We start from the raw sequence: 17096 nt of genomic DNA, 5'->3' as shown, positions 1-17096 counted from the left end.
ATTGCAGTGCTAAGGGTTAAAGCCCCCAGTATACACCTGTGGTCAAGAAACTTCTTCCTATCTTTCTCCCTCTTCTTCTCTAGCTTCATCCCTTCTCAATTTTTCTCTGTCTCTATCAAAAACAAAAATATTTTTAAAAAATAAAGAAGGAAGATGAACTCCAGTATTTTTTTTTAAATCTCAGTAATTTCTTTCCATTGTTCATGATTATTTACAAAAAAAAAGACATGCCAAAGTTTAATAAACCATATTTATTTCTTCTTTGGTAAATAGCCAGAGATGTTACCTCAAACCTTTAAAATAAATAATGTCATCAATAAAACTTACAAATGGCAAGCTATCAAAATTCCTCCTTTGCTTTTACATATAAGAGCTCAAATTATTAACAGCTTTGGGGTGCATACAGTTCAACAAAAATATCATATTGACCATGAAAACCAAATGTGATGTAAGAAAATCGTTCTGTGCGGCATAGTACTTTCTAGCCACTCCCAAAAGAGTGCGTTAATGGGGATAACCAGCACCAATTCTATTGTTTGTAATAAGTTTTCTTCTTAACCAATTTGGTAACCCTCTAGATAACTGAAGCAGTAATTTGAGAACAGCATCTAAACAAAACACGAGAATAACTACTGCAAGTGAGGTAAACCAAACAGCTGCTTCTGTTTATTGGCACAATGACCCACCATATATCACATATGTATAGCACACTAATAAGAGTCAAGATTTTGGGGACAAGATTAAACACTAGTTTAAAGGAGGGGACTGTTGTTCATAGTTTAACTTATAATTCTGCTTCTGTCTCCCTTCCAAGGGAATAATGAGAGAGGATTTATTGAAATAGCACCATTGTTTTAAATCTGATATCAAGTAGGACTTCCATGGAAATGGTCAAGGTAATACAATGTCGTCTTCTGCTCCAGCTTCAGATATTTCTCCTCCAAGACCCTTTGCCAGATTTATACAGCACTAAGCCTTTCACTGATCTGGTCCTTTGCTAAATGCTCGCTGACCAGCCTGCATGGTGCACGAAGCTGGTTCGCAGAACCCAGGAGGGCCTGGAGGGCCTGGGGGTCCAGGGACACCAGGAATTCCTGCCACCCCTGGAGGGCCTCGCTCTCCATCTCGGCCATTTCTCCCATAGCTGGCAGGACCTGGATCACCTGAAATACATGAAAGATTGCACAAGTTTGCAAATTGTGAGAAAACACTAAATGTCTGTAGTCTCATAGTGTATACACAAGGACTTAATACGTGTGAAGATGATGATGGTAAGGACAAAATATTTTCATTGAACTTCAGTTTCTCAGAATGTGGGAATTGATCTCAATCTTTAAAAAAAAATAACGTATTTATTTATTCTTGGATAAAGACAGAGAAAAATTGAGAGAGGAAAGGGAGATAGATAGAGAGACAGAGAAACATCTCAGCCCTGCTTCACCACTCATGAAGCTTTCCCTCTGTAGGTGGGAACTAGGTTTGAAACTGTGTCCTTGGCAACTGTGATATGTGTGCTTAACCAGCTGTGCCACTGCCTGGCCCCCTGATCTAGACCTCTTTAAGTTAAATATTCCCATTGACATTAGCACTACACTGATCAATATTCATTCCCCTAGCCACATCTTTCCATTGAGTGCTGAAATGTAGTTAAGTTGATTTGAGATGAATGATTAGTGAAAAATATATGTTCGCAGCAAAGACGGTAGGGAAAATGTAAAGTATTTCATTATGTTTTTAAAAAACTTTACATGATGAAAATTAAAATGTTTTGGACACACAGGATTAAAAAAGTCACATTAAACTTAATGCTACCAACTCCTTATTTCACTTTTTTAATGTGACTACTAGAAGATTTTAAATTATAGATATGACTCAGTTTGAGAGTAGTGGTTTCATAATATATTTATTTCAAAGGCATGCCCAGTTGCTACAAATCTTTTTTTTTTTTTTTTCATTGCTATCAGGGTAGTTTCTGAGGTTTGGTGCCTGTATGAAGAGTCTACCGCTCCCGGCAGCCATTTTTTTCTTTCGACTTTTATTAAATAGGGTAGGGCAGATAGAAATTGACAGGGGAGGGGCTGATAGGGAGATAGGAAGAGAGAGACCTGAAAACCTGTTTCACTGCTAGCGAAGCTTCCTCCCTGCAGATGGGGATTGGGCTCAAACTCAAGTCTTTGCACATGGTAATGTGTACACTTTGCTACTAACCAGCCCATACAAACCTTCTTTCTAAAAACTGGTCCATTGCTGAACAAGCATAAGTATAGCTCAGTGGTTAGAAGTTTTGGAGACAGATGGCTTTCAGTTTTCTCTCTCTCACTTTCACTAATCTCTCACTTTCTTCACCTACAAAATGTGGCAATGTCTTCTAAACTGTTCAATCCCATCATAGAAATCACCCGACGAATGGAGACAGTTATTGTGGTTTGAGGGCTAATAGTTAATGGCTTCTTGAAGACTATAAAATGCACTCTGCAAAATTCAGTGGGATGTCTTCACCAAGGGCTGATTCCAGCATGACATTCACCTGTCCTGTTTCTTTGTGTATTTCTTTTGTCATATTCAAAGGATGTTTTATTGATCCCATGGGTTATGTCAGAGCAAAAAGATAGAAACTTCTAAAAAAAGAAAAGAAAAGAAAAACTTCTAAACATTTACTTCACTGCTGTGGTCAGGAAGATGGCCCAGTGGCTGGGGCACTAGACTGTCAAGCATGAGGTCCTGACTTCAATCCCTGGTAACACATGTACCAGAGTGATATCTAGTTCTTTCTCTCTCTCCTATCTTTCTAATTAATATATAAAGAAAATATTTAAAAAATTTACTTCACTGCACTAGAAGTAGTGCCTTCATACTAATACTGCAAAGGTGATGGTAGGAAATGAGCATAAAGCAAACTGTGCCAAGATGATGTGGTTTTATAGTTCTCCTCATGCCAACTTAGCCACCTTTACTTGTCCATGCAGATAGGTGGAGGCAACTTCTACACATTTGATTAGATTTAGTTGCTTTCCTTTTTGCTCAGTGGCTTTAGGGTTTTGTTTGTTCTCTTTTGGTCATTTTATTACACTTCCTTTTTTTGGTGGGGAGGGGTTGGAGGTAGGAGTGAGGGGCACAAAGAATGATCTGGTCTTAGTACATATATCTCACATATATTAAGAAAAAAGATTGGTTAGAGAAACTACCCTACATCCATCCTACTATGGCTACAATTAGTGTCACACAAAATGATATAGACAAAACATTAGTACATTGTAAGAGAAGAAATATCTTTATCCATCTGAAGGTTACAACAGGCAGAGATGTTAGTTAGCACTTTCTCCTAACTGACTGTATAGCTTTCATCTGACACGAAAGACATGTCTCTGATATCTGATTACTGTAAAAAATGGCGACTAATCCCTAGCACTGCAAAAATGGTATCATCTGTTTTCCATCTACACCATGCCTCGGCCTCGCGTGAGCTTAATGTGCAGCTTGGCGGTACGAGAATCCGGCATGAAGCCCAGCCAGTCTATCTTGGCGTTACTCTCGATCGCACTCTGTCATTTCACAAACATCTCATAAAAACTGCAGCAAAGGTGGGCGCGAGGAATAACATCATTGCAAGACTGGCCAGCTCCTCATGGGGCGCGAGCGCTTCCACACTACGATCATCATCTCTGGCATTATGCTATTCCACTGCAGAATACTGTGCCCCAGTATGGTTCCGTAGCCCCCATGTCCACTTGGTCGATTCCAAATTATATTCCTCCATGAGGATAATTTCTGGAACCATCCGTTCCACCCCGGTTCTATGGCTGCCAGTTCTTAGCAACATCGCCCCGCCAGATATTCGTCGGGACGCGGCATCATCTAAGTTCATTTCCCACGTCTACATTCGACTGGATCTGCCAATATATGCGGATATCTTCGCTCACCCTGTCCAACGCTTGACGACTCGTCACCCAATCTGGTCCCCTACGCCTACACTGAACTTCTCTGTTCCAGTCTCTTGGAAACAGAGTTGGCAGTCAGCTGAGGTAAAGAACAAACACCTCATCGCAGACCCCTGCAAGCGTCAACCCGGCTTTGACCTAGCACGTTATGATTGGGCTCTCCTCAGTCGCTATCGAACAGGCCATGGCCGGTGCGCCGCTATGTTCCATCGCTGGGGAGCCAGAGACGACCCGAACTGCCCCTGCGGCTACAGACAGACTATGACCCACATAGTCAACGACTGCCACCTCTCCAGATTCAAAGGAGGCCTCGAAACTTTACACCAGGCTCAACCTGACACTGTTGACTGGCTACGGAAGAAGGGCAAACGCTAGAAGAAGAAGAATCTGACTATATTAAGATATGATGACACTGGCCAGGCGGTGGTGCAACTAGCTGAGTGCACATGTTAAGAGTATACAAAGACCTGGGTTCAAACCCCTGATCCCCACCTACATGGGAAAACTTCATGAGCGCTGAAATTGTGTTACAAGTTTCTTTCTCTCCCTCTTTCCTCCCAATATCTCTCTCCCCAATAAATAAATTAATTAAACTTGAAAAAATGAATAAAATTCCAGTTTAAAAATGTGACAAAATATATTATTACATTTTTTTCTAAAGACAAAGTCCCTGAGAAAGTTTCTCCCTAATCCACAACACTAGTAAATAAGGCTTTGACAGAACCATGCCTTTAATAAAGCCTATTCAGATTTTCTAATAGTGTGGAGCAGTTAGAGGTTAAGTGGACCTTTTAAATTTTTTAATATAAAGCAGATATAAATGTAAATAAAATGTGATTTTTATGCACTTTATTAGTAGTAATTGTTCCATTTAGAAATGCCAAGTCTGCTTTGATAAGAACCAAGTCAAGATTAGGAGAAGAAAAATGCCCAAAAGAGAGGAAGCAAACCAAATAATTACAAAGGGCTATGTAGGTAATATAGATGGGATAGATAAACTACAGTTCAAAAGCCAATTCTCCCCCCCTTCTCTGTCTCTGTCTCTCATGCCAGAGCACTCCTCAGCTTTGGCTTATTGTAGTGGCAGAGAAAAGATGATAATATTGGGTGAGTTGAAACTGGGACCTGGAATCTGGGAGCCTCAGGCATGAAAGCCTTAATTTTTTTTTCTTTTTGCCTCCAGGATTATTGCTAGGGCTCAGTGCCTGCATTATGAATCCACTGCTCCTGGAGGTCATTATTTTCCTCCTTTTGTTGTCCTTGTTTATCACTGCTGTTTTTATTATTGTTACTGCTGTCGTTGTTGGATAGAACAGAGAGAAATCGAGAGAAGAGGGGAAGACAGAGAGGAGGAGAGAAAGATAGACACCTGCAAACCTGCTTCACTGCTTGTGAAGGGACCCCCCTGCAGGTGGGGAGCCAGAGGCTTGAACCGGGATCCTTGTGCTTCTCGCCATGTGCACTTAACCGGATGCATTATAGCCTGGCCCCCAAGCCCTCTTTATAAAACATTATTCTATCTCCCCAATGCCAAGCTCTAGCTCTTTTGTTTTTTCTGCCTCCAAGGTTATCACTGGGGCTCGGTGCCTGCACTACAAATCCACTGATCCTAGAGGCCATTGTCCTCACATTATTATTATTATTATTATTATTATTATTATTATTATTATTATTATTTCTGTTATTGTTGGATAGGACAGAGAGAAATTGAGAGAGGAAGGGAAGACATAGGGGGAGAGAAAGACACCTGCAGATGTGCTTTACCACTTGTGAATTGACCCTCCTGCAGGTGGGAAGCTAGGGCTTGAACCAGGATCCTTACTGGTCCTTGTGCTTCATGCCCTGTGTGCTTAACCCACTGCACTACCACCCAGCCCCAGCCCTACCTTCTAAAAAGTGTCTTCAGTAGACTACAGCCATAGTCATTTGTTTATGCTATGGATGGCTGCTTTTCTTTGCAAGTGTAAGAGTAGATACAATAGAGACTATATGGTCCTCAAATCCAAAATCATATGGACCTTTACAAGAATAGCTTTCTTTTTTTTCTGTTTTTTTAATTCAGTAAAAAAAATGTTTTGGATTAAGACATTATTTTGTTTCTACTAGGAAAAATGGATAGTGACAAGTATAATAAAAATTGGCCAATGGACTGGGAGTATGGATTGGCTTGCCAATGCCCATATCCAATGGAGAAGCTATTACAGAAGACAAAACTCCCTCCTTCTGCACCCCCCCAAATTTTTTGACCCAAACTCCCAGAGAGAAATATATATAGCTATAGGGGAAGTAAATAAAAGGACTCTGTACTCCTTTTTCACCAGGACCAGAAACATTTGTCACCAGGAAACTTGTTTTTATTTATTTAATAAAGTTTTCTTATTATCTTTATTTATTGGATAGAGACAACTAGAAATTGAGAGGGAAGGGGGAGCTAGAGAGGGAGAGAGAGAGACACAGACAGACAGACAGACAGACAGACAGAGAGACCCTTGCAACACTGCTTTACCACTCACAAAGCTTTCCCCCTGCAGGTGGGGACCAGGGGCTTGAACCCAGGTCCTTGTGCACTGCACTGCATATGCTCAACCAGGTGTGCCACTGCCTGGCCCCACTAATCTTGTTTTTATACCATCAATGAAAAGGAAACAAATCTGGAAAACACCAGAGGAAGACAAGCACTGTTCCTCTTATCTGAGAAGAAGAAAAAAAGCAAAGATATCTGGAAGTAGTAATAGGTGTAGGGGCAAACTTGAAAGGAAGTGAAGGCAGGACAGTTGAAAAAAATGGGAGGGGGAAATATATATACATAGATATAGATAGACAATTACAGAATCAGCCCATATAGGTGACCTTGAGAAAACTACAGTTTCTGATGGAGGTGGAATGGTAGAAAATTATACCCCTATTATCTTATAATTTTGTAAATCAGTATTAAAGCACTAAAAAAAAAAAGTGAAAAAGAAAAAGAAATTGACCAGTGATAGTCCAGAGAAAGGGAGACATCAGAGAGGACTGAGGGACATGATGGACTAGAGAGTGCTTGTGGGAAGAGCCACTGCTGCCACACCCTCTCATCATTTTCAAGTGAAACTGGGAAATAGCATCTGTTTTTACTGAGACTACGAACTCACACGCACATGAGTTCATCTCTCTGGGTCACTTTTTCATTCAGATTAGAATGGCAAACACCACAGCACCGGAACTTCTCCCATTGCCACAGTACATCGCATGTGGTATAGGGGCTCTAACTTAGGTGGTGTGTGTGGCAATGCAGGCATTGAGTCTCCTTCTCAGCACCAGAAAAGACATTTATCTAAAAAAGTCTTCCCATTTTTTTCATTCTGAGCGTCAAACTCTAGGTTCAAAAAAAATTGTAAAGCCAGCCTACAGCTTAAAATCTTAAGGGAATTTTTTCTCTGACACATGAATATTTAAAAAGTGGGAGGAAAAGATTCTATATGTTAATATTTTAGTTCCCTACTTCAATACATCCCAAGAGAGGGTTTATTTCACTTGAGATAGGTTTCTTTTTTAAAAAAATATTTATTCCCTTTTTGTTGCTCTTGTTGTTTTATCGTTGTAGTTGTTGTTGTTGTTGGATAGGACAGAGAGAAATGGAGAGAGGAGGGGAAAACAGAGAGGCGGAGAGAAAAAAAGACACCTGCAGACCTGCTTCACTGCCTGTGGAGCGACTCCCCTGCAGGTGGGGAGCTGGGGCTCGAACTGGGGTACTTACGCTGGTCCTTGCGCTTAACCCACTGTAATACCAACTGACTCCCTTGACATAGGTTTCTCTGTATGTGTTTTGTATGTGTATATTCATTGGATCTAAGCTGACAAGAGCCAAAAGGTAGTGTTGATTCTTCTAGAGTTCTAACTATAGCAAGAAAATGAAGTACATATTTTTATTTTATTTTTTGTCTTTATTTATTGGATAGATACAGCCAGAAATTGAGAGGAGGGGTGAGATAGAGAGGAACAGATACAGAGAGACACCTGCAGCCCTGCTTTATGAGACTTCCTCCCTGCATGTGGGAACGGGGGGCTTGAACCTGGGTTGGGTCCTTGCACACTGTAATGTGTGGGCTTAACCAGTTGTGCCACCACCCAGCCCCAAGAAAACTAAGTATATTTTTTTCTGAAGTTTTTTTGCTATAGAAATGGTAGCTGTAGAGAGAGATTTGGAAGAGGATAGGTCTCCACTTAACAGATTATCAATTTATAATGACCTTGACCTTGGGTGCTTACTCACAAAATCACTCTAAAATGATTGCATAGAGATCTCATTGGGGGAATGACCGGTCCAAATTGCAAGTGTGATTCTGCTTTGTCTGCCTCATGAGCATTTTATAAATACTAACAGACATTTTCTGAAAGTAAAGGACTAATAGAACTATTATTGTCAAACATTTCATGATTTTTTTTTAAGCGAAGGCCTATGTCATTTTCAATATGGACACAAGAGGGCAGTGATGTTACACTGATGGAAGCCATTCTCTAGTGGAACATTTCTGAAGGACCGAAAATACTACGGAATGAAGACCTGTGTATAATGTCTTTTAAAAAATGCTAATAATTTTCATTTTAAATGTGTTATTGATGATTAATCCACTGTATATTTAATTTTTTTATTGTGCCAGGTACTGACATATCTGTCCTTGCACTGAGCTTTCCTTACTGAGCTTGACAAAGCATGTATGTTTAAGGAATTGGTAAAAAGGCTTGTTTATATAAAAGCCCCACAACCAAAGAAGATTGCCACAGCAATAAAATTGGATAAATTACTACTGCTAAATTTAAGCCTAAATTGAGTGTGCCATTTGGATTGTAGTGTGTGTGTGTGTGTGTGTATGTTCTCACTCAATATTCATAAGCAGAGCTCACCTACTTACACATTTTTGACAAAAAGGAATAACATCCAGTCATCTAGTGTGGTTCATCAGTACTTGTCAGCTCTGCATTCCAAGTTCAAGAAGAAAAAAGTATCTCAACTTAGAATTCACAGTGCTGTTGGTCACATATACCCGATTCATCATTTAACTTACCACTTTCTCTAGTGAATTTGAATGCACAGAGAGGAAGTCAGGATCCACTTAAAGCGTTTTTCCTAAAACTGTTCAGGATACACTGGAACTGGTCTCAAGTCATATGACTGAACTATTAGCCTATCATTATCTACAACATGTGGATAATATGGATAAGTGGATGCAGGGAGGATTATTCACCTCCACCACTTATTGCCAGAGACCTTTGTTAGAGTGAATGGTGCAGCTATACTACAGGTTTGTATCTCACAGAGTGCTTGCCACTTGGAAAGAACTTCTCCAAAGTTTTCTATGTAGTAACATGTATATTGACCATGTTAAGTAAGTCTACAGAGCAAGCAAGCTTAGGTTTCTCAATATGAGAGGAAACTAAAGCATTAGGAAGCAGGGGAGTTGAAAGTGAAATAGCAGAACATATATGCTGGCAAACTAACTCCAGACCCAGGATTTTTAAAATATATCTCCTGGCTATAAGAAGCAAACTGAATGATTTATAAGTACTCTCTCTTTTTTAAGAGTTTATTTTTACTGTATTTGTTACTTCATTATTGTTATTATTATTATTTTACCAGAGCACTGCTCAGCTCTGGCTTATGGTAGTACAGGGGATTGAACCTGAGACTCTGGAGCCTCAGGCATGAGACTCTGTTTGCAAAACCATTATGCTATCTATCCCCACCCTTATAAGTACTGTTTAAGCACAGAGCATCATAGCCAACAAATGACAGTCAATGTGATGGCTATAACAATATCCATATACTAAGCAGTGTAGTATCAGAACCCTACTTGGTCATGCAACATTAAAACTGAACAAACTGAAATACATATAAGAGAGACAGAGAACTAAGCTTGCTCAAAAAGAATAAAGGGATTCTGATAATTGATAGATAAAGAAGGAATCTGCTGTAAGTTTTTCAAATACATCAGATATACTAGCATAGAGAATAATAATCAGATGATATTTTTCTATCTTAGATGATTTTTAGGTCCCAATTCCAACAAGGACAACAAATATTAAAACATTTTGTTCTGTAGGCTCTTTCTTTTAGGTAAGCTATATATTTTTCTAGGAAGTTCTATTATATTAGAAAAAGAAATGAGAAATCACATTCCTAGTCATATTTCAAGTTGTACCACAGAGATTAAAAACAGCCCCGACTCTCAGTGGACAATGGGCCAGTAAAATGATTTATTGTGAAACAGTACTTTGTGTTTGTGATTTGCAGTTGAAGTAGTTTTTTTTAATAGAATGTATGAAATATTAAGGATAATTCTGACTGATAGAAGAGTAGTGATTACAACTGATAAAGAGCAAGAGAAAAAAATCTGCAAGAGCTTAGGGGGTACAGTTTTACTTTTGGCTCTTCTTCACCTACCTCAAAAAAAAAAGTGAACACTTTACAATAAATAATAGTAGTAACAACCAACATTTCTTGAGCATTTACTATTCACAAGAAACTTTCTTAAGCACTTTACATAACTGATTTTCTTTAATTCATAGATGTATATTATCAAGGAGATATTACTATTATTATCATCACTATTCTTGTTTTATTTTATTTTTTTGCAACACCAGGGTCTCATACATATGGGGTGCCACCATTCCTAGGTTATTTTTACATTTAAATAAACAGACACACACACAGAGAGAGAGAGACATAGGAGGAGACTCCAGAAGAGCACAGTTATCTCTGAGTCACAGCACTCTCCTATAATGCCGTGACTCCAACCTGGATCAATACAAAGTGAGGCACATACACTACTTGGTGAGATATCTTTCTGGCCCCATCACTCTCTTTAAATGTGGAAACTAACACAGAGAAATTAAGTAACTTGTTTATTGTCATACAGTTAGCAACAGAATCAAGATTTGAACCCAGGGAGTCTATAAATTGTGGAACCCAGATTTTTTTTCCTTTCCCAGTTATTAAAGAGTCCTTTATTGCCACCCTGGTTTTCACTGGGGTTGGGTGAATACAAAATGAATTCATTGCTCCTGGCAACCATTCTTTTCTATCTGTTTGTTTGTTTGATAGGACAGAGAAGAGTTGAGAAGAAAGGAGAGAAACACCTACAGCAGCATTGCTTCACCACTCACGAAGCTATCCCCCTGCAGCTGGGGCCCCAGCCCTTGTGCATTGTAACATGTGTTCACAGCCTGGTACACCACTGCCCAGCCTCCTAGTCATGACTTGATGGGTCCTTGAATCACAGTTTTAGAACCTACACAGAAGTGTTTGAGCTATCTTCAAATGTATTCGTGTATTCTAGAACATTCTTAATGAGAAAGCAATCCCCAGGAGCAATGAAATGGATAATTAGAAAGCAATGATGTTTTTGGCTGCAATTATAACCATGACTGAATATGTAAGCCTCTGGCAGAATTAGAAAAGATTATTTCCTTTTCTAAATTCCACTAAGTTAACTTTTCCAAATCCATTATGGAACTGCTGTACTATTCTTCTATGCAGTCCCTTTCACTTTGACCTCCCACAGTTACAGCAACTTGGGGGCCTCCTACCTCAGTAACTATAAGAGTTTGCTACAGAATGCATGTCATTCATGCTCTCAAATTGAAATGGCTTTTTTCCCTGCTCTGCTGCCTCTGTGGTTGGGCTGCAAGTCATTACCCAGTGGATGAGTGAGTTGCAGCCTAGACTCACAAGAGTAACCAGTGTATAAAGAGAACACAGAAGCCCAGTGACATAGTACAGCCTCCTTACACAGAGGCTGCTCTGTTGCTTCAGCTGGTGCAACTGTGATATGTAGCTTGTGCATAATTATTTGTGGCTATGAGTAGAAATGTCCAGACTTATTTATTTTTTCAATATGAGTTTTGAGAGCAACTGGGTGTTTGAAGGAGGAACTTTCAAAATAAAATTTCGAGTACTCCCTCTGGTTGAAAACTTGGGCTGAACTATTCTGTTGCTCTTTTATTACAAAATAACAAACAGGAAATTATCAACTGAGCTATTAATATGGCCCTATTCAGTCAGAATTTTATTAACAACTGCGCTGAAGTTAGGCTGTGACAGAAATTTTCAAATCATCTATTCAAGAAATGTGTATTTCAAGTCCTGACAGTGATTTTTTCACAAAGAATACAGACATGATTTACAGATGATTTAACTCCATTAAAATTGGTCTGGAAAAATCAATTCAAGTCATTCCAGGTATCACTTAATATGCTCAAGTAACCAAAGAACAATTTTTTTTAAATGTTATTCAATTCAGCAACCTTGTTTGCAATCTATTTCTCCACCTTAAACTCCCACACAACTTACCAGGGAGACCTGTAGCTCCTGGAAGACCTTTGGGACCTCTTCCTGGAGGGCCACGCTCACCTCTTTCTCCCATGTCACCTACATTTCATAAGAAAAAAAAATATTATTTTCTATACATCTATAAAAACTTATATTTTTAAACCTTCAACAGTCAAAATTCAGAAACCAAAAAAGTCACAAATTAGATGGCAGTAAGTATACAGGAAAGAGAATATTGAGTTATTTATGTTAATAGAAACAAAGGGAAAATAAATTATCCTCTCCACAGATGCAAACATGACATTTGAGAAAATTATACACAAATATTCCCGATATGACAGTCAATAAACTAAGAACCAATGGCTATATCTTTAATATGATAAAATAAATTATCTCAACCAAAATGTTAGCAAGTTAACAGGAAACACAGAAGTTCCATTCCACTCAGAGCATTATAAAGGTAGGCTTATTTATATTTATCATTTTATATTATCACTTTTATTATTATTATTTATCATTTTTCAAGAGTTAAAATTTATTTTCAGTTGATGTGGGTATATACTCTAAATCCTAGAAAAGCAACTCAAAATATTACTACAAACAAAAAAAGAGTTCAGTAAAGTAGCAAAGTAAAATTAATATATGGAAATAAATAACTTGCATATATACAACCAGTTTAAAGATGAATTGAAAATGCTAGCTAGCAATAAGTTTAATCAGAAACATGCAAATCCAACATAAAAATTAACATTTCTAAGGGCTATAAAAGGACTTGAGAAACAAGTTTTTTTTTTTTACTTTTGCTGGATTTTCATCATGATCTAAATAAAAACTCATATTTTTTTTTTAACTTGAAAAGGGTTTAGTATTTGGAGCTTACAAAACGGGTTCTGATATTAATATAGAAAAACATTATTATCCATAATAGCTGCAATAACTTCAAAAAGAAAGGCAATATGAAGATAATTTATTACACGATATATTAAACCAACTAAAACAGCATGGTACTGGTATATAAATAGCAAGACAAGTTAGACAGAGAATAGAAATTTCTAAATGCATAGAGGAATTTGATCTGCTAAAGGTGATATACCTTGATGTGGAAAAAAAAAGTAGAATAGTTGAAGAAATTAAGAAGTAGATAGTCATATGCGAAAAAGGAGGAGGGGCTATTCCTTATACTATGGTGCTTTTCCCAAATAAATTATGAGTGGATCAGATATTTTAATTTAAGACTCAAAAGAAGACTTTGAGTTGAACTTTTATTATGATGCAAAATTTGAAGAGTTCCTGAAATCAACATGAAAAGGTAAAAGAAGATGAGTGAGAAATGAAAAGGCAGAATACATTAGAAATTTCATAAATTTAACCTCATAACAAATATAAATTTAAAAAAGTTATTTTAAGATAGAAGAGCAAAGAGATCCCAGTTTAATTGAACATTTGTAGGCAACTCATTGAAAAATACACCATTATACATTGTCCATAAGCATACAAATTTGAGAAGTTGACTATATAATATCATATATATATATATATACATATACATATATATATGCCATTTTACCTAGCAATTCCACTTATCAGAATTTATTCTGAAGATATATAACCTGTGTTAACTTTTTTTGAAAAATAAAAGTATACTTCACTTTCTTTTTCTACCAGGGTTATTGCTGGTGCTTGGTGCCTACACTAAAAATTCACTGCTCCCAGCACTGTGAATCCAATGCTCCTAGCAGCATTTTTCCCATTGTCCTTCCTTCCTTCCTTCCTTCCTTCCTTCTTTCCTTCCTTCCTTCCTTCCTTCCTTCCTTCCTTCCGTTGGTCCCTTCTTTCTTTCTTTCACTTTATTTTATTTTATTTGAAAGGACAGAGAGAAATTGAGAGGGGAGGGGGAGATACAGAGGGGGAGAGAAAGACGGATACCTGCAGACCTGCTTCAGCGCTCATGGAGCATTCCTTCTGAAGATAGGGAGCAGGAGCTTGAACCCAGGTCCTTGTACATGGTGATAAGTAAGCTTAACCAGGTGCACCACTGCCTTATCCCCTATTTCTCATATTTATTTTAAGTTAGATTGGTGGCTATTCTCATACTGTTGACAATTGAACAAAAATGGAATGTATACAGTGTTGTTCATTGCTGCCATGCTGAAATAGGACGTGATTTAAAATAATTTATATGTTTACTAAAGGATAAAATATTTTATGGTGGATCCCCACTTCCCCCAAGCCCCGCCCCACTAGGGAAAGAAAGAGACAGGCTGGGAGTCTGGATCAACCTGCCAACACCCATGTTCAGCACAGTAGCAATTACAAAAGCCAGACCTTCCACCTTCTGCACCCAATAATGACCCTGGGTCCATACTCCCAGAGGGATAAAGAATAGGAAAGCTTTCAGGGTAGGGGATGGCATATGGCGTTCCAGTGGTGGGAATTGTGTGAAGTTGTACCCCTCTTATCCAATGGTTTTTGTCAGTGTTTCCTTTTAATAATAAAAAGTAATATGTATATTTTATGGTACTGTCACAGAATGGAATAGTATGTAGCAGTGAAAAGCTAAAGAGCTCTTTTAAATGAAGAAATATTGTTGAGTGAAAAATGGAAGGTCTTTATCATTTGCTAAAGGGCAATGTGATTTTTTAAATATTTTTAATTTTTTTATTATCTTTATTTATTGGATAGAAACAGCCAGAAATAGAGAGGGTAGGGTAAATAGGGAAAGAGAAAGAGAGACACCTGCAGCCCAGCTTCACCACTTGCAAAACTTTCCTTCTGCAGGTGGGGACTGGGGGCTCGAACCCGGGTCCTTGAGCACTGTAACATGTGCGCTCAACCAGGTGCACCGCCACCACCCGTTCCTGTGATTTATTTTTAAAAGCATGCAAGGAAAAATACATATATATATATTGCTTTTATCAAATGTCCTTTAATGATAAAATATAATGGTCCAGGAGGTAGCGAAGTGGATAAGGCATTGAACTTTCAAGTATGAGGTCCTGAGTTCGATCCCTGGCAGCACATGTACCAGAGTGATGTCTGGTTCTTTCTCTCTCTACTTCTCATGAATAAACAAAATATTGACAATAAACAAACAAATAAATAAATAAAATATATTCATTGGTTCTTGGTTATCCAGGTAGGTCTAATAGTATATACTAATGATGCTAAATAAGAATTTCATTCATTTTTTCCATAAAATAAATATAAAAAAAGAATGGACTGATGAATTACTAAGTGTCTGTTAGTATAGCTAGTAATAGTAATAGTGAAACTAGTAATAGTGATTACCTACTGGGAAGAATAAAAGAAAGTAGGCTGGTAGAAGACAACAATGGGAAAGAAATCTTTATTAAATGTCTCTCTCCCCTTCTCACTTTCAAATAAACAAATACATAAATAAAATAAAAATGAATTTTCAAAATGTAAATTGTCATAATTCATAAAAGGATTAGAAAGCTGGATCAGGGAAGAGACTAGTTCTCAAATATGGGAAAAGTATGTGAATATTGTTAACTGTAAACCCCACTAGTTTGATCCCGGGCCCATAGTCAGCACAGAAGCCTATGTAACCTCTGCATTCCTGTATCTCTGAGTTCGCATTCCATGGCCACAGCTAGGAACATTTCCCCAGACAATACTTTGGGTCCACCTGCATGTTAGCTGTCAGACACAGGCAAAAACTAAAGGTAAAGTCATGGGCCCCTTGGAATATACCTAAAATAGACCTACTAGCCTTTTCCAAAATGGAGACCCCCAAATTTTCATCTGCATATTATTGCCTTTAGGTTTATGATTAGTCAACAACTTGTTCTGCTTTATATCTTAATTTTTTCAGCCACCAGGTTCCAGATGCTACCATGATGCCAACCTGACTTCCCTGGGAAGACAACCCTACCAATGTGTCCTGGAACCCTGCCCCCCCATAGCCCTGCTCCACTAGGGAAAGAGAGAGACAGGCTGGGAGTATGGATCAACCTATCAATGCCCATGTTCAGTGGGGAAGCAATTACAAAAGCCAGACCTTCTGCCTTCTGCACCCCATAATGATGCTAGTTCCATACTCCCAGAAGGATGAAGAATAGGAAAGCTTTCAAGGGAAGGGATAGGACATGGAGTTCTTGTGGTGGGAATTGTGTGAAATTGTAGCCCTCTTATCCTATGGTCTTGTCAATATTTCCAATAAATAAATAAATAAAATGTAAATTGTGCTGTCACAAGACCCTACATTTCACACATTATAGGGAATCTGCTTTGGATTGTAACCAGTCCTTTTCATTTGCTACACAGTTGATTGAAGTTGTGGATTCAGCAGTTATAGAGAAAAACTGCACTGATTTACCTGGTCTCTATAGAGACCAGTCCCAGAAACCAGATCTCGTTAACAAAGTGCCCTGTACCTTAGTTAATTGGTCCTAACTGACTTCTATGGCTCCAGGTAGAGCCCATTATCCTACTTTCTTAAACATATAACATTGAATCATTATTATACTACGCTTTTAGAAGATACAACAGCATTCTGAAACAGATTCTATACATAGCCATTTCCCCCAAATCTGTATATGTCAAATCTTAACATTTATATATGAAAGCACTACTCAATATCTGTTGCTAGGAATAGAACCTAGGACATCCAAAGACTCAGGCATTAAAATTTATTGGGTAAACCACCAACAACTCCTATCTCCCCATCAATAAAATCCCATTTAATATTGTGTCAAAATAGTTACAGTTTTAAAAACAAAGGCAGGAACATAACACAAAAAGGAAGAAACCATCTGCACAGTTGTGTGTGTATAAATCAAATAATCATAAATTTCTAATTATGAAGTGAATGTTTATTATATTTCAAT

The 17096-nt window shown here is 38.0% G+C and overlaps 1 protein-coding gene across 2 annotated transcripts in view; it reads right to left on the bottom strand.

Moving 5' to 3' along the window:
* Positions 1–236: 236 nt before the first annotated feature.
* Positions 237–17096, bottom strand: part of COL9A1 (collagen type IX alpha 1 chain) — a 103188-nt gene continuing 86328 nt past the window's right edge. For both annotated transcript variants that reach the window (XM_007529032.3, XM_060189989.1), the window contains 2 exons: positions 12268–12345; positions 237–1163 (listed from right to left, as the gene is read on the bottom strand). In XM_007529032.3, coding sequence (XP_007529094.1) covers positions 979–1163; positions 12268–12345 — 263 coding nt within the window. In that variant the 3' untranslated portion in view covers positions 237–978. The remainder of the gene's footprint in view (positions 1164–12267; positions 12346–17096) is intronic.

This window comes from Erinaceus europaeus, chromosome 4 (genome assembly GCF_950295315.1).
Source record: "Erinaceus europaeus chromosome 4, mEriEur2.1, whole genome shotgun sequence".
NCBI classification, from domain to species: domain Eukaryota; kingdom Metazoa; phylum Chordata; class Mammalia; order Eulipotyphla; family Erinaceidae; genus Erinaceus; species Erinaceus europaeus.
The sequence above is the reverse complement of the archived record's forward strand: the minus strand, read 5'-3'. Positions and strand labels throughout refer to the sequence as shown.